Source organism: Mobula birostris, chromosome 5 (genome assembly GCF_030028105.1).
Source record: "Mobula birostris isolate sMobBir1 chromosome 5, sMobBir1.hap1, whole genome shotgun sequence".
Taxonomy (NCBI): domain Eukaryota; kingdom Metazoa; phylum Chordata; class Chondrichthyes; order Myliobatiformes; family Myliobatidae; genus Mobula; species Mobula birostris.
This window is the reverse complement of record NC_092374.1, coordinates 46,864,142-46,891,684: the sequence shown is the minus strand read 5'-3', so window position 1 is coordinate 46,891,684 and position 27,543 is coordinate 46,864,142. Positions and strand designations below refer to the sequence as shown.

General features: G+C 40.5%; 1 protein-coding gene across 1 annotated transcript in view; it reads right to left on the bottom strand.

The window, feature by feature from the left end:
- Nucleotides 1-3,095: 3,095 nt before the first annotated feature.
- The window catches only part of LOC140197243 (SH2 domain-containing adapter protein F-like), a 110,049-nt gene continuing 85,601 nt past the window's right edge, over nt 3,096-27,543 (bottom strand). Inside the window, exon 6 of the mRNA XM_072257169.1 lies at nt 3,096-4,291. Within this exon, the coding sequence (XP_072113270.1) occupies nt 4,108-4,291 (184 nt within the window). The 3' untranslated portion in view covers nt 3,096-4,107. The remainder of the gene's footprint in view (nt 4,292-27,543) is intronic.

The window sequence follows — 27,543 nt, the reverse complement described above, 5'->3', positions numbered from 1 at the left end:
ATATTCCCAAAATCAGGTAGCTACATCATTTGACATCCTATTATCAGTCTCAAGCAAGCCTCTGGGCTCCAGAATCATACCTGTTAGTAAATCTGGTGGTTTCCTTCGGAATTAACAAAAAACGGGGAACAAAGGCAGTAACAGTGGACAGTAGACCCCAAATAAAATCTTCAGCACCATTTTCACAGCCACTTCCAACTTATTATTGACAATTTCTTTGCTTTATTTGATATAAATTGTGACCGTTCATTACTATTTACTTCCTTAAATACAGAAGCATAGAAAATAGGTGCAGGAGTAGGCCATTCGGCCCTTCGAGCCTGCACCGCCATTTATTTAAAGTAATAACACTATTTAAAACTTTTAATCTCAGCTTTATTCACTGGCCTGAATTTGAAAATTCACAAAAATAATAAGATTTCCAAATAATTACTTTATATTCCCTTGCCTCAAATGGGATGATTTTTGTGAATTTACTGAAATTTATGTTTAATCGAATCCTCTGTAAAATCTTAATGCCAGTTATAGTATAATGGGCAAGGGAACATGAATGCCACAGAAAAAGATGTATAAACATCAGATGTGATTTTATCACAAGAGTAGTGCTTTCTGATGAGTAGCCGGCAAATAATTACTTGCAGTTTATTCAGATCAAGTACATAACATATACTTCAGGGTAAATTTAGCTGGCGGTCTAATTCCAACTTGACAAGGCACCTTAGTCTGAATGACGACACAGCTAGAACCACATGGAACTCCAGTTGAGCCTTTTGGATTGTAAATGTTTATGTACGGATTACAAGCAAGAATTGGTTCAGATTGTCACTCTAAATTCTAAAGAGTAAGCAGGCAGAAGGGGAGTGTGTGATCAGCTGACAGACAATGAAGCCCATAAAGTCTACAAGTCTTATTACATCTGGTTGCAAATTAAATAGTGACGTCATGGGCATTTAGGAACACAGTAGGCTAAAGCACAGGAAAAAAAAACCTTTCTTGGACAAAAGTCTTGGAGGCCAATGTCAGAACACCATTCATGAAGGTGGACCCTTGCAAGGTGTCAGGTGTACCCGGTAGGGCACTGCAAACCTGTGCCAACCAAATGGCAGGAGTGTTCAAGGACATCTTCAATTTCTCACTGCTGCAGTTGGAAGTTCCCACCCACTTCAAAAGAGTGACAGTCATACCCATGAAGAGCAGGGTGAGCTGCCTCAATGACTATTGCCCAGTTGCATTCACATCTACTGTGAAGTGCTTTTACAGGTTGGTCATGGCTAGAAACAATTTCTGCCTAAGGATCTGGACACACTGTAACTTGCCTATCGCCACAATAGGTCTAGAGCAGAAGCAATCTCACTCGGCCTTGGACCATCTGGACAATAGCAATACCTACATCACGCTGCTGTTTATTGATTACAGCCCACACAATCAACCCTCAGTAGTAATCAACAAGCTCCAAAAGCTGGGCCTCGGTACCTCCTTCTGTCACTGGATCCTGACTTCCTCACTGGGAGACCATAGTCAACGAAGATCAGAAGTAACATCTCCTCCTTGCTGACAAACAATGCTGGCACACCTCAGGGATGCATGCATAGTCCACTGCTCTACTCACTCTATACCTAGGACTGTGTGGATAGGCACAGCTCAAACACCTTCTATAAATTTGCTGAATACATCACTATTGTTGACAGAATTTCAGATGGTGATGAGGAGGCATCAAGGACTGAGATAGATCAGTTGGTAAAGTGGTGTCAAAACAGCAACTTGCACTCAACGTCAGTAAAACCAAGGAATCGATTGTGGACTTCAGGAAGGGGAGATCGAGATAACACACACTTGTCCTCATTGAGGGATCAGCATTGGTTGGTATATCACCAAACACTTGCAAATTTCTACAGATATACTGTGGGGAGTACTCTAACTGGTTGCATCACTGTGATATGGAGGGGCCACTGCAAAGGATTGCAAAAAGCTACAAAGTTGCAAACTCAGCCAGCTACATTATGGGCACTAGCCTCCCCAGCATCGAGGACATTGTCCAAAGGTGCTGCCTCAAAACAGCAGCATCCACTGTTAAGGATTCCTGTTACCCAGGACATGTCCTGAAGACACACTTAGTATTTGAGGAACAGTTTCTTTCCTACCACCATCAGATCTCTGAATGGACAATGAATCCATGAATATAGTTTTTTCTCGCTCCCTTGTGCAATACTTATTTAATTTTATATACCTATGTGTACTTATTGCAATGCATAATAAAACATAAGTTACAACGTACTGCTGCTGCAAAACAACATATACCAGTGATATTAAACCTGATTCTGATTCAATTCTCAATAATATACAGAAAGCACAGAGGCAAAAGTAAGTAAATAAGGGACACAATAGAGCCTGGAAAAGCATGAGAAAAGATTATCAATGTATGCTTCATTTATAATGTGTATTATTAGCAAGAGGATAGAGAAGAGTTGCAACTATTGAAGCCCTCCGTTGCTTGAGGATGACCATAGATGTTGCGTCCTCGCTGTCTACATGATAAGCAAGCCAGGGCAGTACGAAATAGAGAGCAAGTTGTTCCCCAGGCAGCAGGCTCCCCATCTCCACCCAGCTAAGAAATCCAAAGGAACAGCAGAAACTGATATAGTTCAGCACCAGCAGCATCATAGGAAATGCAGTGAAGGACTGCCTCTGGATTTTTCCCCTCAGAGTTTACTCCCAATTCCTTTCCCACGAATGAGTATAGCTGCAAGTCAATAGAGGTTTCGTGTTGGCATCTCATCTCCTAGGTGAGCCGCCAACTGTGGCTGACGAGCCCCACTCAAAGTGATGCGCTTTAAGGTGCCACTAACACACCTTTGCCCCTTCTACTGACAGTAGAAACCGCTCTGCCTGGTTTAGTAGCAAGGCTGCATTTAAGGCCAGGAATTGGACTTGGACTTGGACTTGGCTGGCAGAGGCTGTTTGAGATGTATGCCACTGGGAGCATTTAATAGGCAGTGGGAGCTTGTCCTACCATCTCCTCTGGCTATGACAACCTTAAGGAACCTGGAACCATTAGAAGATAAGTAAAAACTTGAGCTTAAATACAGATGGTTTGTATGTTTATTTTCACAAAATGGCAGGGAAGAAATGGCAGAGATCAATGCACACATTGTATTTTGGGAAGTGTGTAACACTTTACAAAGAACTTGCATAGTGAATTAAAGATAATTTTTGAAAGTACTTCGTTCTACATTATTGAAGGATTATTCCGTTGCTATTGGCTCTGAGTTTGGAATGAGACACGCCCTTGAGGTGAACAAAAAAGTTCTAACAGCTTTATTCAAATAAACCTTCAAACATCTTCACCAAAAAGTATCTGGCTCTTCAGTCTGTCTATTGTTTATGAAAGCCTGCTGTGAACAATTTAGTTGTTATATTTGTTTACAAAATGAATGTCTGTACTCTGGAAAGAATTCAAATTCAAAGCACGTTGTTACATCTAGAGCAGAAGATGTAAAATAAATGCAAGTCTCTTCCCAATTATGATTGTTTCTGTTTTTCTTTTATATCATAAATTCTGATGAAAATACGTCCTCATACAAATTTAAACTTGTTTATCCAACATTAAAATGCATTAAGTAACATTTCAAAAACATCATAGCACTGTGCCAAAAAGATAAAAAATATATTTATATATATTTATATATATATTAGGACACAGTATTTATTTATAAATAATCACCGAAGTCAGGTATCTCAGCAGCAGACGAGGGGGTAAAATGGACTATATGTATCATATTATCAGTGTAGTAAATTTTTTACATTTACAGGAACAATTTAAATATTTCTATGAACTAACAAAACATTGATGACAATTTTTAATTATATTAGATGGTTTTGAGCAAAATCATATACATGCAACAACATGGTAGTACCACAAAGTAATTGTTATTGTATTCTCTCAGGACCAACAGGGCCTCCCACAGACTATGGGGCGAAGATCTGCTTCTTAGCTGTAATGCTCTATGATTCTATGACTCCAGTTACAAACGAATTAGGCCATCCATGCATTTTAAAGTAATTGGGCAATCTCCTATCCACAGGAAGGAACTAAACGAGGGCAAAGAGTTATAGTGTTCGCACAGTTACAGGGTAGAGGAGGGACAAATGTTCTGCTCCTTTAATAGGTAACTTTCTTGTTGTGTAGTAGTGTATGACCTCAGGAACGCTATTAAATGGAAGGCTGTTCTGTCCCAAGATGTATTTGTCTTTGGCTCTGGTAAGCTTCATGTGCATGAAACCCTGGCTGCTCCTGTAAACAAGCAGAATTACAATTACAAAATGATCACAATTTAGGGAAACAGACAGCATACTTTCATCTGAACTGGCTGTCCAGCAAAATGGCCCCATTCACCAAATCATATGATCACTACAAGGTTTCTAATTCAAATTGTCTCAGTCTAAAATTAAATTTCAACGACAGAGCAGTAATGAATGATTTACTAACTTAATCAGCATGAAAGATATGACGTTCAGATAATTACTATGTACATGTTATTTGTAAAATAATCAACATCTTGCTATGCATCGCAATGCATGCCTACTTTGAGAAAGTTATCATAATAAGCAAGCCACAATTTTCAATTTGAGCTTCCACTAATTCATGTTTGTAATCCACAGAATAATCACTTAAAACACCCACAGGTTCAATAGTATCCCACTTCTTGACTTCAATGAGCTCTGTGCCTGATCTGATTATACACAACTTACAAAGTGAAGTTCACTTGAAAATAAAAGCATTGGACTGGGAAAAAACTGTTTTCTTTCAAAGTTATTTGTGTCAACAATAATAACATTTGCTTAGAGATTTTGAGAGGATACATCCCACACTTTTGTCAATAGAAACCAGTTTTAATTTCTTCCTTAAAGAAAATTAGACCAAAGGATTACCAGCTTTGTGCTGCTATAAGGTGTGTTCTAAGTGGTTTGCAATAATACAGTGAAAAACTGGTAAAGCCAAGTCTTCTTTCCAATTCAATCAATAAGGAAGAACCATTTTCCCCAGCCCCAACGCTTTTCCCCAAACTTGTCCAAGCCAATATCTGTTGCAGATGACCCAATTTCTGAGCAGCAGGTCTGAAAACTTGAAGTTGCTTCAAATGTTGGACTATACCTTCTGCTTTCTTAGTACTGAAGTTAGTGCTGGGGAGCAGAATTGGGTCCGAGTGGCAATAGAGTGTTATATCATCTCTATGAGATTTGGATACAGGCAAGGCTGTAAGAAGAACAGCAAACAAAAAAAATAGGGTCTCAATTGGTGTGGGGAGTGTTAGGTGCCTGTGGTGTAGTATGCAAAATTTAAGACAATATTCCCTTCCGAATCTCAGTGGAGAACAGAGAGGAGGTTAGGATCAATTAAATCCAAAGACAATGGCTCCCAATTTACGAGATCCCTACAGAACCTGCAACTTCATGCACGATTCCACTCTTTTATTTTGGCTCACAGTGCCAAATTGTCACATCATGTAAATACAGAAAAAGTCTTTTTCAAGCATCACGTTGTGCCAGCTTTTTGGAAAAAATACTGTAAACATTCAATTGTTCTCACATTTCTCTGCTCAACACGCTGAACTTGGAAAATTCTCACTGCTAATATTTATCCAGTTCCCTTTTGAAGGTTGAATACCTGGATTTGGCAAACTAATGATGAAAAGGTCTGTCAGTATTATGCACCATGACCCTGTCTTACCACAATAACTCAAGGATCTCTGCTCATGCAGGAAGAGACATGGAAGACGCAGATTCATTCTGATGATCATGACTGCGACACAGGTTGTGCCCCAAAACCGCACAGCCCATGCAGTTCAGCATGGGAGGGGTAACTTAGATTGAATGATCACATTCACTTAAAGAACTGTGCTTCAGTTCAAAGAAAAGCAAAAGTTATTTGCCCCTTAATTTGTATGGATGAATACCTTAATGACATGTAAGAGTTGGGCCATCCAAATGATGTTATAGAAGTTATCAGTTTAAAAATTACTATGTTTACAAATAGTAAATTTTTAATTGTTTTGTTAATTGATAATTCAACATTTAAAGAAGTTTAAATTATGTTAAAACTGCTTTAAAAGTCTTTTGAAATATTTTACACTTTCAATCTTTGTTGTTTAAGATGTTTAGGTTTATATTTTAAAAAAAGACTTTATTTTGCTTAAGTTATGGAAGGTTTCCAAATTTCTCAGGATCTTTCTAGGATATAGCAGCTGCTTTGTGTAATATATCATAAAGTGTAATTAGAAAAACAACAGAAACTCCCTTTGCTGACATTTAGCTAATCTCTTTCAAAGCAAAGAGTAGGCAATGTGTGCCACACAAATATTATGGACTTGCCAAAGTTTACCATTTACAGGTTGCTCCCTTAATAGTGAGTGGAGGCAATTAGAATTTTGACGTCTTCAGTTAGAAGGGATTCCACTTGATTAATATCAAGTAGGTTTGTGGCCACAGTCAGAAGCGACTTGTGGTCAACTCCAAGCAATTAGAGGAAGCCGCAAATTTTAACTTACCCATCAGCAATATGTTGTATCCTTGATTAATAAATTTTATGGAATTATGAAATTAGAGATCAATTTTGTAATCTTAAGGTCAGCAAATATATAGGGAAACCAAAAAAGTATCAGTCAACCAATGAAATTAGCACCAGAACCATGCAAAACGTTCTTCTTTGAAGAAGGAGAACATCTCCTTAGTTCTCGAATGAAACACCTCATCTTGAGAGCAGATGCAGCAGAGGCAGAGGAATTGAGAGAAGTTTTTACAAGTAATAGGTTGGGAAGAGGTATAGTCCAGGTAGTTGTGAGAATCAGCAGGTTTAGACTGACAGATTGAGAAAGCTTGGATTGCCAGCACCTGCAGATTTTCTCTTGTTTGTGATTGGACTATAACATTGCTAAGGCTTTCCAGGGATGCCTACACTGAAGTTGTTTAAATATTCCCTTCAACGGGAGTTCAGTGAAACCCTCTCTCACTGCTCACCCTCTGTGATCTTTGCTGCCATCTGACTCTTCAATCATGTGCTCACCCAGACCCGCTACCACAACCACATTTCCTTCCAGGGAACATGTCACCTATGACCCTGAGGTTCTTCCACCCTTTCCCCCCACTTTCTTACTCTGACTCATCTTTTTTTTTCGCCAGTCCTGATGAAGGGTCTCACCTGAAACGCCGACTGTACTCTTTTCCATAGGTGCTACCTTGCCTGCTGAGTTCCTCCAACATTTTGTGTTTTGCTTGGATTTCCAGCATCTGCAGATTTTCTCTTGCTTGTGATTGGACTACCAACTGTTAGTTTGTAATTTGAAGGTTTGGTTTATGTTGCACGTAGCACTTTTCTATCCCATGCAGACAAATTCTACATGGAACACTAATATCTGATATCAGCAATAAAGTAACTTCACAATTTGAAAACCAGCAGATAAACTTAATAATTGCACAGGATTATTTTCACTATTAACTGATTTGTACAAAATGACAGAACCAGATTTATGTATCATAATTCTGTCTATACTCCCGAATGGAATGCCAATCAGCTAGAACAGCACGGCAGAGAATCAGCTCCATGCACTTTCAACTTTATAAGATGCATCTAATGCGGCTTATGCCAAAATATGTTGGACAGTTTTATTCTATGGAATGACTCCAAAAGATTTAGAAGTATCCGAACCTATCAGTCAAGCATACAGTCAAGATAAAGAATGCTAAGTTATGACGAATCTCAAAAAATAAAGAAATATTTCTATCCTTGTATTTTTAAAACCACAAGCAAATTGTTACGTTTACAAAATAAATAAAATGATAATATTTGTTTAGAACGTTATCTGATGTTTTACTGCCAAAATTCATGTTTTTCCCCAATGCTCTGAAACAAGCAACTCAGAACTAAAGGAAAGATGAAAAATTTTGCAAATTTGAAAACTAGAATGGTGTAGGTAGTGGAGACTCATTATGTTAGGCAGAGAAGTAACTACCTGGGGCTTGAAGCACTGCACCAGTTACAGTGGCGTGCAAAGGTTTGGGCACTCTGGTCAAAATATCTGTTACTGTGAATAGCTAAGCGAGTAAAAGATGACCTGATTTCCAAAAGGCATAAAGTTAAAGATGACACATTTCTTTAATATTTTAAGCAAGATTACTTTTCTATTTTCCATCTTTTATAGTTTCAAAATAACAAAAAAGGAAAAGGGCCTGAAACAAAAGTTTGGGCACCCTGCATGGTCAGTACTTAGTGACACCCCCCTTGGCAAGTATCACAGCTTGTAAATGCTTTCTGTAGCCAGCTAAGAGTCTTTCAATTCTTGTTTGGGGGATTTTAGCCCATTCTTCCTTGCAAAAAGCTTCCAGTTCTGTGAGATTCTTGGGGCGTCTTGCATGCACTGTTCTTTTGAGATCTATCCACAGATTCTCGATGATGTTTAGGTCAGTGGACTGTGAGGGCCATGGCAAAACCTTCAACTTGCACCTCTTGAGGTAGTCCATTGTGGATTTTGAGGTGTGTTCAGGATCATTATCCTGTTGTAGAAGCCATTCTCTTTTCAGCTTCAGCTTTTTTACAGATGGTGTGATGTTTGCTTCCAGATTTTGTTGGTATTTAATTTAATTGGTTTTCTTCTGATGACTCTTCCATGAAGGTCATATTTGTGCAGGTGTCGCTGCACAGTAGAACAGTGCACCACCACTCCAGAGTCTACAAGAAGTTCTCTTGGAAAGTTTTCTTGGTCTTCCAGACTTCAACTTGACCTCCACTGTTAACTGCCATTTCTTAATTACATTACGAACTGAGGAAATGGCTACCTGAAAACGCTTTGGTATCTTCTTATAGCCTTCTCCTGCTTTGTGAGCATCATTTATTTTAATTTTCAGAGTGCTAGGCAGCTGCTTAGAGGAGCCCATGGCTGCTGATTGTTGGGTCAAGTTTTGAGGAGTCAGGGTATTTATAAAGCTTTGAAATTTGCATCACCTGGCCTTTTCTAACGATGACTGTGAACAAGCTATAGCCCTAACAAGCTAATTAATGTCTGAGACCTTGGTAAAAGTTATCTGAGAGCTCAAATCTCTTGGGGTGCCCAAACTTTTGCATGGTGCTCCTTTCCTTTTTTTCACTCTAAAATTGTACAAAACAAAAATAATACACTAATCTTGCTTAAAATGTTGAAAAGAATGATTCATCTTTAACTTTATGACTTTTGGAGATCAGTTTATCTTCTACTCACTTAACTATTCACAGTAACAGAAATTTTGATTAGGGGTTTCCCAAACTTTTGCATGCCACTGTATATTCCCATTCAAGAGAGTTCATGTATTCACAAATCAATGGTGAGAACATTTTGTGACAATAACCCAGGACAAATTTAAATGTCAGCTGGAAAAATGTGAATCAATGGAAAACAGTAGCTATGACTTTCTGAAAGGCTCGATCTGATTGATTGATTTCCTTCATGGAGAAGAATTGCTGAAGGTAGCCATCTAAATTTTCAGAAGTTATTTTTAAAGTATCAATTAATAAACTGGATAGTAAAGTGCAGCCCTGTTGAATAAAAGGGGAACTAAAAGGGCCTGTCTCGGTGTTGGTTAAAATATTTCTAGAAGAGATAAAGTCAAGAGTAGCGGTGTTGCTTTTGACAAAGGTATATAGATATCCAAGTCAAGTGCTTTTGTTGGTGAATAAAAAAAGTCTAAAATTGAAAATTACCTCAATTACAAAATATGGAGCTGACGTCATAGGAAGCAAAGTGGAAAACAGCATGAAGGACAAACTTGAGAATACAGGCAAACTGAGGAGAAACTGGCATATCATACTTAACCCAGCTCTGCCTCACATTTGGTTTCTGTAAGATCCCCACTAATATTTTGCAGTTTATAACATCAGAGATCCATTAACCGTAAAAGGTAGGTGTAGAAGAGATTTACCAGTATATTGGCAGAATGTAGATCATCAGTTAAAACAAAGGATTAGAATATAACAGGATTATTTTTTTCAGCAGAGAAAATTAAAACATAGGTTTAATGCATTGGGATTTAGGATACAAGTTAAACAATACATCTGAAATTGACAACAAATTGTCAGGGAAGGAAAGTGTTCAAAAAACACAGCAGTTCTGTCATGTTGAACATCTATCTTGCTAAAACAGAAGAATTGGTCAGCTGTCATTCACCATATGCAAAAAAGATGTGTTTCACAGTCAAAAGAAAGTCTAGGAGAGTTTGTATTCTTTAATTTCAATGGAGACTGATAACAGCATATCTATTAGCTGTAGTTTGAAAAGTCCTATCTATGCAAGAAGTCAGTTTTTGTAAGTCTTGGAGAAAAATCTACTACTTTCTCAGTCTCAGAAAAACACCTAACTTCTTTGTGGTCCTTTGGTCATTAAAGTCAGCATAATTTAAGCACAAGGAACAGTAGGAAAAAATGTGAATAAAACAAACCTCTGGGGGAAATAAAGGATTTTGACAGGCAGTATTCTGCCTTTGGTTGAAAATTTTACACTGTTCAAAGACCATATCATTTCTGAACCCAGCCTGACCCAGTGGCCCAAAACAAACACAAAACATTCAATAGACAATAGACAATAGGTGCAGGAGTAGGCCATTCAGCCCTTCGAGCCAGCACCACCATTCACTGTGATCATGGCTAATCATCCACAGTCAGTATCCTTTTCCTGCCTTCTCCCTATATCCTTTCACTCCGCTATCTTTAAGAGCTCTATCTAACTCTTTCTTGAAAGAATCCAGAGGATTGGCCTCCACTGCCTTCTGAGGCAGAGCATTCCACAGAACCACAACCATCTGTGTGAAAAAGTTTTCCTCAACTCCATTCTAAATTGTCTACCCCTTATTCTTAAACTGTGGCCTCTGGTTCTGGACTCCCTCAACATCGGGAACATGTTTCCTGCCTCCAGCGTGTCCAATCCCTTAATAATCTTATATGTTTCAATCAGATCCCCTCTCATCCTTCTAAATTCCAGTGTATACAACCCCAGTCGCTCCAATCTTTCAAATATGACAGTCCCGTCATCCCGGGAATTAACCTCCTGAACATACGCTGCACTCCCTCAATAGCTAGAATGTCATTCCTCAAATCTGGAGACGAAAACTGTACACAATACTCCAGGTGGGGTCTCACCAGGGCCCTGTACAACTGCAGAAGGACCTCTTTGCTCCTATACTCAACTCCCCTTGTTATGAAGGCCAACATGCCATTAGCTTTCTTCACTGCCTGCTGTACCTGCATGCTTACTTTCAGTGACTGATGTACACCTACATCTTGTTGTACTTCCTCTTTTCAAGACTTGACACCATTCAGATAGTAATCTGCCTTCCTGTTCTTGCCACCAAAGTGGATAACCCCACATTTATTCACATTAAACTGCATCTGCTCACTCACCCAACCTGTCCAAGTCATCCTGCATTCTCATAACATCCTCCTCACATTTCACACTGCCACCCAGCTCTGTGCCAGCTGCAAATCTGCTAATGTTACTTTTAATCCCTTAATCTAAATCATTAATATATATTGTAAATAGCTACGGTCCTAGCACCGAGCCTTGCGGTACCCCACTAGTCACTGCCTGTCATTCTGAAAAGGACCCATTAATCCCTGCTCTTTGTTTCCTGTCTGCCAACCAATTTTCTATCCATGTCAGTACCCTACCCCCAATACCATTTGCTCTAATTTTGCACACTAACCTCCTATGTTGACAAGAAAAAAATAAACAAGGAGAAAGATAGAGAGTAGCTCTCTGCTGTTTGTATGTTTGGATTGGTAACTTTATAAACATGTCCTGAAATTGATGGTCAGTAAATGTCACTCTTTGGCTTTCTCCCTATAAAAGTAAACGCTGTCTGCATTAGTAGGCATAGATGAATAATTTCAAATCTAAGAAGGTAACATTATAGGCTATCATATAGAATCTGGAAAAAAAAAATTCTCCCAGAAAAATTCACAGAGCTCTCAGATTTAATGCAATAAAACCACAAAGAGGGTAAATCACTTTAGCATGGGGAACAGATTTCATGACAGAGAAAGTTTGCAAGGATATAGGAAAAAGGCAGGAATAGGATTAACAGTATGGGTCCTTCAATGATCTGATAGGCACAAAGGATTGAATACTTTCCTTCAATACTACACAATCTAAAAGAAAATTCTGTAAGATTTAATTTAAAGATGTCAAACCAGCAATCATATTACGATATTGATGAAGAAATTGTTGAACTGAATAACTAAAAAATATTACACAATCTAAATTGATTCAAGGAATAGGAAATTTCACAATATTGCCGAATTTTGGAAATAAACTGTAATCATGAAATGCTAAATGAACACTATCAAAAATATCAATGACCAATGATGTTAATGAAAACTAGCCTCTGAACTGCAAAATATGTTCAATGTCAGATTTGTTATGAGGCTGAACATTAGTCACACTGAAACTGGACAGTGGTCACAAACCATCCTAAGTAACAGATGAAGAGCCTGAAGCCATAGCTTACAGCAGTACGAGATGAGTGAGTTATTAATTTCTAGTCAGAGCAAAGGTGATGCCATCATCTGTTAATAATCCAGCAACAATGCTTATAAGGCTAATGGCACTCCATACAATAATACTATATTTAGAAATAAAACAGGTACAGATCAAGATTTTAAAATCAGGCCAACCCATTCTTACTGACTAGCTTGGGTTCAAGCCAGCCATGGGGCAAGTCCCAACAACTATTACTACTGAAGTATACAGCAGTAGAACTAGACTCCACAAGTTTACCGCAACAAAAACAGAAAGTGGCAGAAATACTTGGCAGATCATGTGGCATCTGTAAACTGTATAGTGGGAAATCTGGATGATTTATCTCTCAAGGATAATCAGGCCAGTGTATAATTAAGAATTCCGTCCTTTGAAAATGCCTTTTGCTACAGCTACATTACTGTTCACAGCATGATTTTTTTTTGACTGATCTTCCAAGATCATTCTGGGGATTTAGAATGTGGTCATAGATGTTAATAAAAAATAACTACACATTTGAAGCGATTTACTTGGCCCAGAAATATAAACATCTCAGCCTAAAAATTAGATATGGTAATACAGCCTTCTTTGGGCATTGTGGGTCCACAGCTGGTTGGAATTTCAATTGTACTGTACGTGCATGCTACAAATATGCATATTTGGCAGATGTTACTGTCAATCTACATGCAACAATGATATGCTGTTTGCCAAATAGGGCCATAATGCAGTAACAAAGATTGTGTGGAAATCGAGCTTGGGTATCTGGACGACTCTGTCCAGTAAAATAGTTAAAAAGATAACCTCAATTACTTGCAGATTTATGAGGTTCAGGATTATAGGCTGAATTGAAACTGGGTTTATTTTGAACGAGACACTGTAAGTGTTTTGAAGTTCTGTTTGAAATTTGAAGTGAAAACTGAGATAATGGGTGGCATGTTCATCAAAATCAGAAGCTTTATTTATGGTATCTCTGGGCTGCCTGTGTAACTATGAACAGGAGAGAGCACTGCTAAAGAAAAGTTGAAAGAGGGAGGTGAGAGAGTCTATAGGGTAGGAGTACCTATCATTCTAATGATTTCTGTGAGCAATACTCCTATGTGCATCTCATTGAGAAAAACTGTGCTAGAAAAGCAACATTGTCAAAGGGGATGGTGACAGATGCCTCCAGCCTCAGTAATGATTCAACCACCTTCCTGAGGCATGATAACCTCTCTGCTTCTGAACTTCCAAGCCTCCCAATTATTTCATGTCATGGTAGCCAAAATATGTCAAGCTTAACCACCCAAGAAACTTCATGATGGCTCTCAACGGAAGCAGAGATTTTCTTCTCTCCTTCGGCAGAGATTTGAATTGAATTGACTTGACTTTATTTCTTACATCCTTCACATACATGAGAAATAAAAATCTTTAGGTTACATCTCCATCTAAATGTGCAATTTATAGTAATTTGTAATACATAGTACGTACAACAGGACAGTCAATAGAGCATAGGAATACAATTGTATTAATGTGAATTAATCAGTCTGATGGCCTGGTGGAAGAAGCTGTCCTGGAGCCTGTGGGTCCCAGCTTTAATGCTGCAGTATTATTTCCCAGATGGTAGCAGCTGGAACAGTTTGTGGTTGAGGTGACTCAGGTCCCCAATAATCCTTTGGGCCCCTTTTATGCACCTGTCTCTGTAAATCAGCGGTCCCCAACCACCGGGCCGCGGCGAAACGATATGATTTGGCGATATGAGTCAGCTGCACCTTTCCTTATTCCCAGTCACGCCCTCTGTTGAGCCATTACGCACGCGAGGTCATTACCCGCACGTCATCCATGTCAGTGCGGGAAGGAGATCAACTCCTCGAGCTTGCAAATGACGGCGGGCTGAAAAGTATGTTTGACATAACATCTCTGCCAGCATTCCGGACCAAAGTCAAGGCTGAATATCCTGAGATAGCCACGAAAGCACTGAAAATGTTGCTTCCATTTCCAACATATCTCTGCGATGAATGTAACAAAGACTAAATTGTGGAATAGACTGGACATAAGGAATCCTGTTCGAGTATCGCTGTCTCCCATCACCCCTCGATGGGACTGTGTTGTTGCAGGGAAACAAATATTCAGCCCAGGGCTCCCACTGGTTCAGCGATATTGGTGCGTTGCAATGATTTTATATGTTCATACGAGGAAAATACGCGCTGTATGCTTAATATCCAAACATTACTTAAAATGTTATGATGCTATTGACTGATAAGTGACTTATATAACCATATAACAATTACAGCAGGGAAACAGGCGATCTCGGCCCGTCTAGTCCGTGCCGAAAGCTACTCTCACCTAGTGCCACCAACCTGCACTCAGCCCATATCCCTCCATTCCTTTCCTGTCCATATACCTATCCAATTTAATTTTATAATATTGAATCTGCCTCTACCACTTCTACTGGAAGTTCTTTCAACACATACTTCAAGCTCCTCGTCCTCCCCTGATGATTGACTTACCACTATATTCATGCGAGGAAAATAAGCGGTGTGTGCTTAATATTAAATTCATTAGATAAACCCTTATAGAAATGAAATTGAGTGTATTAGCCACTTATTACCAATATTCCGGTCGTGATTAACACGCCTCCACCCCCAAACAGAATCGCCAAAAACGGTTTGCTGAGAATAATATCGGCAGGTACACGCATGCGCACTGGTCCCTGCGCAAGGCTTCATGGTCATTGTAGTCTTTCTTGGGGCAAACACTACTCTCGTCCGTTAGCAACCCTACCCCCCCCCCTCCCCCGGTCGGCTGGTCCGCAAGAATATCGGCAATCTTAAGCCGGTCCGCAGCGCAAAAAAGGTTGGGGACCCCTGCTGTAAATACCCGAATAGTGAGAAGTTCACATCTACAGATGCACTGGGTGGTCCACACTAATCTCTGCAGAGACCTGCGATTGAGGGAATTATAGTTCTCATACCAGGCAGTGATGCAGCCAGTCAGGATGCTCTCAATTAGGCTCCTGCAGAAAGTCCTTAGGATTTGGGGATTCATGCCACACTTCACCAACCGTTTGAGGTGAAAGAGGCACTGTTGTGCTTTGTCTACCACACAGTTGGCGTGTACAGACCACGTGAGATCCTTGGTGATATGGATGCCAAGGAACTTAAAGCTGTCCACCTTCTCAATCCCAGATCCATTGATGTCAATAGGGGTTAGCCTGTCTCCATTCCTCCTTTGTCCACAACCAGCTCCTTTGCTTTTGCGACATTTGAGGGAGAGATTGTTTTCTTGACATCACTGTGTCAGGGTGATGACTTCCTCTCTGTAGGCCGCCTCATTATTTGAGATGAGATCAATCAATGTAGTATCGTCAGCAAATTTAATTAGCAGATTGGAGCTGTGGGTAGTGACAGAGTCACGGGTATACAGCGAGTAAAGAAGGGGGATTAGGACACAGTCCTGAGGGGCCACTGTGTTGAGGGGCAGAGGTGACCAGGCCCACTCTTACCACTTGCAGGTGACCTGACAGGAAATCCAGGATCCAGCTGCACAAGGCAGGGTGAAGGCCAAAGTCTCTGAGCTTCTTGTCAAGCCTGGAGGGAATTATGGTCTTGAATGCTGAACTGTAGTCCAAGAACAGCATTCTCACATAAGCATCCTTCTTCTCCAGAAGTGTAAAATGTGTGGAGCTGAGGCTATTGCGTCATCTGTCGATCGGTTGTGTCAATAGGCGAATTGTAGGGGGTCCAGTATGGGTGGTAGCATGCTGCGGATGTAGTCCAGCCTCTCGAAGCATTTGCTTATTATTGAGGTGAATGCGATAGGGCGCCAGTCGTTCAGACATGTTACCTCAGTCTTTTTAGGTACAGGGACAATGGTGGATGTTTTGGAGCAGGACGGCACTTTACATTGGGAGAGAGAGAGATTAAAAATGTCTGTAAACACACCTGCCAGTTGTGCTGCAAACATCCCGAGTACCCGGCCTAGGATGCAGTCCAGTCCTGTACACTTGTCGGAAACACCTGAGAACTTCAGCCTCAGAGATGACCAAGTTGCTTCGGTGGCTGTCCTCGGAGGCTCAGTGTTCGCTACATCGAACCGAGTGCAAAAAAGGTTAAGATCATCTGGGAGAGAGGCAATGATGTTGGCAGCACCACTGCACTTAGCTTTGAAGTCTGCGATGGTATGCACATCTTGCCAAAAGCTGCATGTGTTGTTAGTGGAGAGTTGTATCTGAGATTATAGCTGCATTTTTTGAATTCCGGGTGGTTACTGGTGGCGAAAGCTCTGTCACGAACTGTTGATCCAGGGTTTCTGGTTTGGATGGACCCTGACTGATTTTTGGGGGACAACATTCTCAATGCACTTACGGATGAAGCTCGTGACCTCATCTATGAACTCGGAGATATCCTCATCATGAAAGGCGTTCCAGTTGACGTCATCAAATCAGTCCTGTCAATCGATTGGTTGGCTCTATTAAAGTCTCCAGCGATGATGAGGGCAGCCTCTGGGTGTACTCGAGAGTCGGGTGGAGGGGCCGGTACTGCTGAGGAAACAGAGAGTCTGCAGAGAGACTTGGATAGATTGGAAAAATGGGCAAAGAAGTGGCAAATGAAATACAATGTCGGAAAGTGTATGGTTATGCATTTTGGCACAAGAAATAATTGGTCAGACTATTATTTAAATGGGGAGAGAATTTAAAGTTCTGAGATGCAACGGGACTTGGGAGTTCTCGTGCAGGATACCCTTAAGGTTAACCTCCAGGTTGAGTCGGTTGTGAAGGCGGCGAATGCAATGTTGGCATTCATTTCCGGAGGAATAGAGTATAGGAGCAGGGTTGTGATGTTGAGACTCTATAAGGAACTGGTAAGACCTCACTTGGAGTACTGTGGGCAGTTCTGGGCGCCTTATTTAAGAAAGGATGTGCTGACGTTGGAGAGAGTACTGAGAAGATTCACTAGAATGATTCCGGGAATGAGAGGGTTAACATATGAGGAACGTTTTTCTGCTCTTGGACTGTATTCCTTGGAGGTTAGAAGAATGAGGGGGGACCTCATAGACACATTTCGAATGTTGAAAGGCATGAACAGAGTGGATGTGGCACAGTTGTTTCCCATGATGGGGGAGTCGAGTACGAGAGGGCATGACTTAAGGATTGAAGGGCGCCCGTTCAGAACAGAGACGTGAAGAAATTTTTTTAGCCCGAGGGTAGTGAATCTATGGAATTTGTTGCCACGGGCGGCAGTGGAGGCCAAGCCATTGGGTGTATTTAAGGCAGAGATTGATAGGTATCTGAGTAACCAGGGCATCAAAGGCCATGGTGAGAAGGCAGGGGAGTGGGACTAAATGGGAGAATGGATCAGCTCATGATAAAATGGCAGCGCAGACTTGATGGGCCGAATAGCCAACTTCTGCTCCTTTGTCTTATGGTCTTAATAAAACACACCCACTAGAAATTAAAGACTTTATGTAGAAAGCTTGAATAGTTTCCCAACAGACTAGACTATCACTCGCTGAGGTCAATGCAATGTTTGCACTTTTTGTTCATTTCGAAGCACCAGGATTGTTTCTGCTACATTTCAAACATCATGTAAAAACAACAGCTGTCTTTTGTTATTTGTAATAGCAGCTTCACTATAAACCAAAACAGCAAAATGACTGTTAAAGGCAGTCAGTTAAAATTAATCCCAATATTTCTTCCACCTTGACCCTCAACACTAGTGCTCTCCAGAGTTGCTTGCTCAGTCCCTTAATCTGTTCCTTGTACATCCAAGACTATATGGCCATATACAGTGGCATGCAAAAGTCTGGGCACCACTGAGTCAAAATTTGTGTTACTGTGAATAGTTAAGTGAGTAGATGAACTGATCTCCAAAAGTCATGAAGTTAAAGATGAAACATTCTTTTCAACATTTTAAGCAAGATTAGTGTATTATTTTTGTTTTGTACAATTTTAGAGTGAAAAAAAGGAAAGGAGCACCATGCAAAAGTTTGGGCACCCCAAGAGATTTTTGCTCTCAGATAACTTTTACCAAGGTCTCAGACCTTAATTAGCTTGTTAGGGCTATAGCTCGTTCACAGTCATCATTAGGAAAGGCCAAATTTCAAAGCTTTATAAATACCCTGACTTCTCAAACCTTGTCCTAACAGTCAGTAGCCATGGGCTCGTCTAAGCAGCTGCCTAGCACTCTGAAAATTAAAATAAATGATGTCCACAAAGCAGGAGAAGGCTATAAGAAGATAGCAAAGCATTTTCAGGTAGCCGTTTCCTCAGTTCGTAATGTAATTAAGAAATGGCAGTTAACAGGAACGGTGGAGGTCAAGTTGAGGTCTGGAAGACCAAGAAAACTTTCCCAGAGAAATGCTCGTAGGATTGCTAGAAAGGCAAATCAAAACCTCCATTTGACTGCAAAAGACCCTTAGGAAGATTTAGCAGACTCTGGAGTGGTGGTGTACTGTTCTACTGTGCAGCGACACCTGCACAAATATGACCTTCATGGAAGAGTCATCAGAAGAAAATCTTTCCTGCGTCCTCACCACAAAATTCAACGCCAGAGGTTTGCAAAGGTACATCTAAACAAGCCTGATGCATTTTGGAAACAAGTCCTGTGGACTGATGAAGTTAAAATATAACTTTTTGGCCACAATGAGCAAAGGTATGTTTGGAGAAAAAAGGGTGCAGAATTTCATGAAGAACACCTCTCCAACTGTTAAGCACGGGGGTGGATCGATCATGCTTTGGGCTTGTGTTGCAGTCAGTGGCACGGGGAACATTTCACTGGTAGAGGGAAGAATGAATTCAATTAAATACCATCAAATTCTGGAAGCAAACATCACACCAACTGTAAAAAAAAAGCTGAAGATGAAAAGAGGATGGCTTCTACAACAGAATAATGATCCTAAACACACCTCAAAATCCATAATGGACTACCTCAAGAGATGCAAGCTGGAGGTTTTGCTATGGCCCTCACAGTCCCCCAACCTAAACATCATTGAAAATCTGTGGATAGACCTTAAAAGAGCAGTGCATGCAAGATGGCCCAAGAATCTCACACATCTAGAAGCCTTATGCAAGGAAGAATGGGCGAAAATCCTCCAAACAAGAATTGAAAGACTCTTAGCTGGCTACAGAAACCGTTTACAAGCTGTGATACTTGCCAAAGCGGGTGTTACTAAGTATTGACCATGCAGGGTGCCCAAACTTTTGCTTCGGGCCCTTTTCCTTTTTTGTTATTTTGAAACTGTAAAAGATGGAAATAAAGAAGTAATCTTGCTTAAAATATTAAAGAAGTGTGTCATCTTTAACGTTATGCCTTTTGGAAATCAGGTCATCTTTTACCTGCTTAGCTATTCACAGTAACAGAAATTTTGACTGGGGTGCCTAACTTTTATATGCCACTGTGTAGTGCCAAGTCATTTTTTTAATATGCTGGAGACACCATTGCTATACACCAGTTCAACAACATGGAGATAGAATAGAGTAAAGAGCTCACAAACCTGTTCTGGGACTCCTACTCATTGTGATTTTTATAAATGACCTGGATGAGGAAGTGGAGGGATGGGTTAATAAATTTGCTGACGACACAAAGGTTGGAGGTGTTGTGGATAGTGTGGAGGGTTGTCAGATGTTACAACAGGACTTTGATAAAATGCAAAACTGGGCTGAGAAGTGGCCGATGGAGTTCAACCCAGATAAGTGTGAGGTGGTTCATTTTGGTAGGTCAAATATGATGGCAGAATACAGCATTAATGGTAAGACTCTTGGCAGTGTGGAGGATCAGAAGGATCTTGGGTCCGAGTCCATAGATCACTCAAAGCCACTATGCAGGTTGACTCTGTGGTTAAGAAAGCATACGGTGCATTGGCCTTCATCAATCGTGGGATTGAGTTTAAGAGCCAAGTTGCAGCTATATAGGACCCTGGTCAGACCCCACTTGGAGCACTGCTCAATTCTGGTCGCCTCACTACAGGAAGGACGTACAAACTATAGAAAGGGTGCAGAGGAGATTTACAAGGATGTTGCCTGAGAGGTGACCTGATAGAGGCGTACAAGATAATGAGAGGCATTGATCTTGTGTATAGTCAGAGGCTTTTCCCCAGGGCTGAAATGGCTAGCACGAGAGGGCGCAGTTTTAAGGTGCTTGGAAGTAAGTACAGAGGAGATGTCAGGGGTATGTTTTTTATGCACAGAGTGGCAACTGGGTGGAATGGGCTGCTGGCGGCAGCGGTGGAAGCAGAAACGATAGCTTCTTTTAAGAGACTCTTTGTTGGCTGCATGAGCTTAGAAAAATAAAGGGCTATGGGTAAAGCCTAGGTAGTTCTAAGGTAGGGACATGTTTGGCACAGCTTTGTGGGCCGAAGGGCCTGTATTGTGCCGTATGTTTTCTATGTTTCTATGTAACCTTGCGTCAGTGTATTAGAGCAACAAAATAGCCTTTAATGTCAGCAAGGCAAAAGAGCTTATTGCTAACCTAAGGGGATGAACACACACTGTCGTCAGCACAGTTTCTGTCGAGATGTTCAACAGCTTCAAGTGCCGACACATCCAATATCACCAGCATATCCCCCTTTCCGGTGGTGCTCCCACGATCTCGTCTCTTCATTCTACCTTGCTCAGTTATTCCATTACTGTCACGTTAAAATTTTCTTTTGCATGATTTCAGGCTGCACTCTTAATCTTTGCATCATTGTGGTACTTTGCATGCTGCAGTTGTTTTGCTCTTGTCACTGTATTAATTGGTGCACTTATTATTACCATGTAAATTGTTTACTTTGGGAGCTTCATGCAAGCAAGGAATTTCATTGCACTCTGGTGTATATGAAAATAAACTAAACAGAATCTGAATCAGTCCTGTGCAAACCTTACCGTCCATCTTCTTTGCCTGTACTCAATAATGTACTGCTTTTTAAGTGACTGCAGCAAGCTGACTCCAAGTTGCACTTCTGTTCCCTATATTGGGTGAATTTAGGAACAGAGGGCACAGCCTCAGAATCGAAGAACATCCTTTTAGAACAGAGATGAGGAGGAATTTCTTTAGCCAGAGGGTGGTGAACCTGTGAAATTCACTGCCACAGACTGTTGTGGAGACCAAGTCACTGGGTATAGTTAAAGTGGAGGTTGATAGGTTCTTGATGAGTAAGGGTGTCAAAGGTTGCAGACAGAAGGCAGGAGAACAGCGTTGAGAGGGATAATAAATTATCCATAATGGAATGGTGGAGTAGACTCGATGGGCCAAATGGCCTAATTCTGTCGTATGACCTTCTGTAGTGGAGGATGATTTAGGTGCCTTAAAGTAGACCTCAAGCAGCATTTTTTATCTTTGGTTTATCTTCAGACCAATCTTGACGAGCAGCAGAAATCCGCCCCCAATTTGGCTGATGGAAAACCCTCACAGAATACTAGGTGTGAATGGTGGGATATGAATGTGGTCAAACTGGGAGGATAGCTGAAAGGTTCTCCACAAAACCATTGCTATATTCCAGGCAGTTTACCCAGCAATTTTAATTATGTTGTTAGGTTGACTCCATTGCCACCTAATTCAAAAGCACACCTCTGGTTGCTGAAAAAAATCCAGTTGAACAGAAGAGATAACATACACAAGGCCATAAGACATAGGAACAGAATTGGGCCATTTGACCCATCAAAACTTCTCCACCATTTCAACATGGCTGATCCAATTCCCCCTCAGCCCCAATTTCTTGCCTTCTCTCCATATTCCTTCATGTTTGACTAGTCAAGAACCTATCAACCTCTGCCTTAAACATACATAAAGCCTTAGCTTCCACAGCCGACTGTGGCAATGAATTCCACAAATTTACCACTCTCTGGCTAAAGAAATTCTTCATCTCTATTCTAAATGGACAACCCTCTATTCTGAGGCTGTCCCCTCTGGTCCTAGACTTCCCACCAGAGGAAACATCTCTCCATATGTACTCTATCAAAGCCTCTCAACATTTGGTAGATGTCAACGAGATCCCCCCTCATTCTTCTGAATTCCAGTGAATACAGGCCCAGTGCCTTTCGATTCCAGAATCATCTTCATGAAACTTCTTTGAACCATCTCCAATGTCAGCATATTACAGGGGCCAAAAGTGCTCACAATACTCCAAGTGAGGCTTCACCAGAGTCTTATAAAGCCTCAACATTACATCCTCACTTTTACATTCTAGTCCCCTCGAAATGAATACTAACATTACAATTGCCTTTCTCTCAACTAACTCAACCTGCAAATTAACCTTTCAGGAATCCTGCATGAGGACTTCCATGTCCCTTTGCACCTCAGAATTTTGAATTTACTGTCCGTTTAGAAAAAGTTTATGCTTTTATTTCTTCTACCAAAGCGCATGACCATATACTTCCCAACACTGTATTCTACCTGTCAATTTTTTGCCCGTTCTTATCTGTCCAAGTCCTTCTGGAGTTTCTCTGCATCCTCAACACCATCTGTCCCCCACTTATCTCAGTATTGTCCACAAACTTGGACACAAAACCATCAATTCCCTGACCCATCGACATATAATGTAAAAGAAGTGGTCCCAACACAGACCCCTGTGAAACACCACTAGTCACCGGCAGCCACTCAGAAAAGGCACCCCTTATTCCTGCAATACCATGGGGTCTTAACTTGTTAAGGAGCCTCATGAATGGCACCTTGTCAAAGGCCTTCTGAAAATCCAAGTACACAAAATCCGCCTATTTTCCTGTCTATCAGCTTGTTATTTCATCAAATTCAAGCAGATTTGTCATGCAAGATTTTCCCTTACGGAAACTATGCTGTCTTCAGCCTATTTTATCATGTGCCTTTAAGTACTCTGAAACCAAGTCCTTAACAATCAACTCCCACATCTTCCCAACCACTAAGGTCAGACTAACTGGACTATAATTTCCAGATCTCGACCTCACAGAAAGAACTTAGATAGCACAGATCTCTTTATCATCTTCTTTCTAGGGTTCATATCCATTACAGGAAGTCAATAAATCTTTGTGGATACAAAAGCACAAAAGGCAGCAAGTCCATATGAGCCATTTCCCAGAGTTTGTAAAGAAATTAGGGCTGTGGGGCACAAAAGATTGGCAGAATTCCTCACTAATGTATGTTACTGGCAAAGAACCAAGTATGAAAGGAATCTAAGGTCATAGAACTTCTTAAATATGTAAAATAGGCAAGTGACTCAAGACTGCTGGTCAAATCGTTCCTCAGGTCCTACTACAGCTCCTCCTGCAAAAGATCATGCTAAAGCTTGCTCTCAAAGGAACAAGCTAGCTTTAGAAGTGGTCATAGCTGTTGTGACAGGTGCTGACAAGCTGTGCGAATGTCAGATTTTCAACACAAATTAAAAGTAGCTGCAGTATTCATTGACTTCTCTCTGATTTTGATACTGTTTCTGTAGAAAGGACGTAAACTATCCCAAGCTTGTGGCTGCAAGCTCTTATTAAATTCATTACCAAGTTGCCGAGTTACCAAAGACTCTGGCAGATGAATCGAGCTACATAACTGAACTTGAAAAGCATTCTGTCACAGGGAGCAGTCCTGGCTCCGCATTTTAATAAATGCTCTAATTGCAGAGGACAATGGAGAAGCAGAGAAAGAGAACAAATCCCTATGAATGAAAATAAAAACAGTAAGTGCTTGAAGCACCCCGCAGGTCAGGCAGCACTTGTAGAAAGCAAAATAGTTCAGGCCCTGCACCCCTCAGCAGAACTGGGATGGGGAGTAAAAACAAGTTAATTTAGGCAGCAGAAAATGAAGTTGAGAGGGTGAGGGGGGAGTGGGAATAAGTGGAACAAAGAACCAAAGTAGAAAATGCTGTAAAAACTTAAAAAGCAATTTTTCAGCATTTCTGCTTTTGTTTCAGAGTCCACACCTCAGTTTTATTTGTTTTTCTCAAAGAAATAGAACAACCATAAGGCACAACTGTAATGTGGCAATGAAGCAGCAGTTCCTTTGTTCTGTCTAATTATAAAGCAATGGAACATGCCCAGTATCCCAGACTAAATAGTTAAAATGCCAAAATAAAATGCTAGCTAGATAAGCCATGGCCCATGCCTCTGACATTTAGAGCCATTCAAAAACATTTCAAAACCATTAAAAAGTATTCAAACTAGTACAAAACAAAAATGACCAATTGTAGAAAAATAAAATGCCTGAATATACTTAAATACAAGCACAATTGAAAGAGTATAAACAAATCAGTTCAATTAAAAATGCAATCTATTTATTTTTGTCCAATGCATTCACTCCTCTCCAAACTAAAGAATGAAGATCATACAAAATGATTTTCTAGTTTAAGCACTGGGTAACTACAGGAACTTTGCATTCTGCCACTGGATAATAAATCCAAAACTGTAAACTGGTCTTGAAATTTAGTGCGAGGAATTGACAGCAGTTTTCAGACTCTGTACTCATATGAATTCCTGAAATTACTGTCAGGAACAGAAGGACACCCAGTAATTATGTTGATATCCCTGCTCAGAATCTGGGCCATTAATTCAGAAGAGAAAATTTTAATTGTGAAGTGCCTCCAGCAATTCATTGTCTATGAGCAATTTCTTCACTTTGTCCTTAACCAGTGACATTTTCACCATACGCTGCTGTTCAACTGTCTGCTATGAATACATTAAATTAATTGACAGCTTACTGTTAAATAAAAGCTCTGACAAGTAGTCTTCAAAACACTGGAGATGGCAAGATAACAAGACTACACTTCAATCACTTTGATGTGCAGTATGCTAGCCGGAATATTCTGCTAGCTGCAGATGTCAGAGTATGCAGACTCAATTGAAAGCTTTTATTAACTTCTGCAAAGGTATCCTGAAATTCAGGCCTCTGAAATAAATAGAATTTTTAAAGAGATTAAAATAGTAAATGTATTTTAAAAAACATAACAGAAAATTCAATTTCTAAATTATGTTATTGCGAGGATACAAGATGTATTAAATAATCTGCATTGCAGTATGCAATAAACAAACATAAGTGAATACATTAGTCGTGCATATGAAAAATACTAGGAATGAAAATAAACACACTAGTTTTCCCCCACCCTTGTAATGGATGCCAATGCTATTGCTTCTGTTTAAACAGAATTGGTCTAACAAGCTAATGTGGCAATGAGGGTGGAGGGTAGGTGGACACAACTTACAAGCTGGGGCTGGTCCCTAGTTCCAGCACCAAACAGCATCAGATCTGGTGCTTTCATCAAAACTCTGGTTAGGCCACACTTGGAGTACTGTGTCCAGTTCCGGTCACCTCACTATAGGAAAGATATGGAAGCATTGGAAAGGGTACAGGAGATTTACCAGGATGCTACGTGGTTTAGAGAGTATGCATTCTGATCAGAGATTAAGGGAGCTAGGGCTTTACTCTTTGGAGAGGAGGAGGATGAGAGGAGACATGATAGAGGTATACAAGATATTAAAAGGAACAGATAGGGTGGACAGCCAGTGCCTCTTCCCCAGGGCACCACTGCTCAGTACAAGAGGACATGGTTTTAAGGTAAGGGGTGGGAAGTTCAAGGGGGATATTAGCAGAAGGTTTTTACTCAGAGAGTGGTTGGTGCGTGGAATGCACTGCCTGAGTCAGTGGTGGAGGCAGATACACTAGTGAAATTTAAGAGACTACTAAACAGGTATATGGAGGAATTTAAGGTGGGGGGGGTTATATGGGAGGCAGGGTTTAAGGGTTGGCACAACATTGTGGGCCGAAGGGCCTGTACTGTGCTGTACTATTCTATGTTCTATGTATCTCACACTAGAGTCCTCAATCATATCTTCAGGGAAAGGAGGAGAGCAAAGGGTGGACAAATTCAAGACACTAGTCTCCCTACACAGTTTCACCACTCCCTTCCTTCTTAACAATATCTTTCTCCCCACATTCCTCAGCCTTCTCCCAATGTAATATTTTATTAGGGAAATATATACTTTTGGTGCCACAAGGGGTTGCAGGTGGTGGATTCTGGGGCAATGGTCTGCTGGAGGAACACTGATTCCTTGTTGCTCTAAACCTTTGGTGCTCGCAGTCACCAATGGTAAGGCAAAGGAAATCTGGGGCACAGAAGCAGCTTGGAATGTAATGCAAAGACCAGAGGGTGAGAAAAGTCCACAGGGAGATTTCAATACCATGAGAATTTTAAATTACATTGCTAAAGCTTATAAAGATATTCGGACATTCAGAAATATAGGGACCCAATTATCATTTAATAGCATGAGCATTCTGATTGTCAGTACCAGGGCAACATTAACCTTCAGTAGCCATGAGCCCTCTGTGACTAAGGCCTTGCCTCTATAGACATTCTGCAAAGTGAGGTCAGGTATGACAGTCGCCTAGGCTGCACAAATGATGGACGAGCCTGATGGCTTCAGACAGTCGAAGCCAAGATTCACAAAAGTTTAACCAACAAGCAAACCATTAATACTAATCCAATAGAGTTAAAAAAAAACTACATCACCCAAAAAAATACACCAATCATGGCTTGTATAAAGCTGAGAAGGATATATGACACGCATCCTCGAGACAGGCCATTAAATGCCAGGTCCATCAATGGAGTGACAGATGATATGCACAAAGCTAACCTACAGTACATTCCATCCTTCAGCAGGTGCAGTTCCATAGTACCCTGATGTGTATATTGCAGTGCACACTAAAAGCAGCCTGGGTAGTCTATAAGAATCTGCTCACTGGCCATTACTTCAATCTCACAGTGTTTTTGAAGCACTTGCCCGATCTTTTTTTCCTAAATTAAATCACGTAAAAGTGATGATATACATGCCGATCTGTGTTGAAGTACGCAACTAACACAAACATGCCTTAATGGAAATACTTAGAAGACTCCCAACAGAAATAATATTTCAGTTACTAACAAAATGGACATGAGTTGTTTCCATTAAAGCAACATTTTGTCAATAATCAATAGTGGCTAGCTGTTTACAACACGTAATTGAACAATGATTGCTACTAAAACTATTACACTAGAACTGCAAGCATACATTTGGTAATATGTAGATAAATAAAGAGGCATCTACAACTCAAAAGCAAGCTTG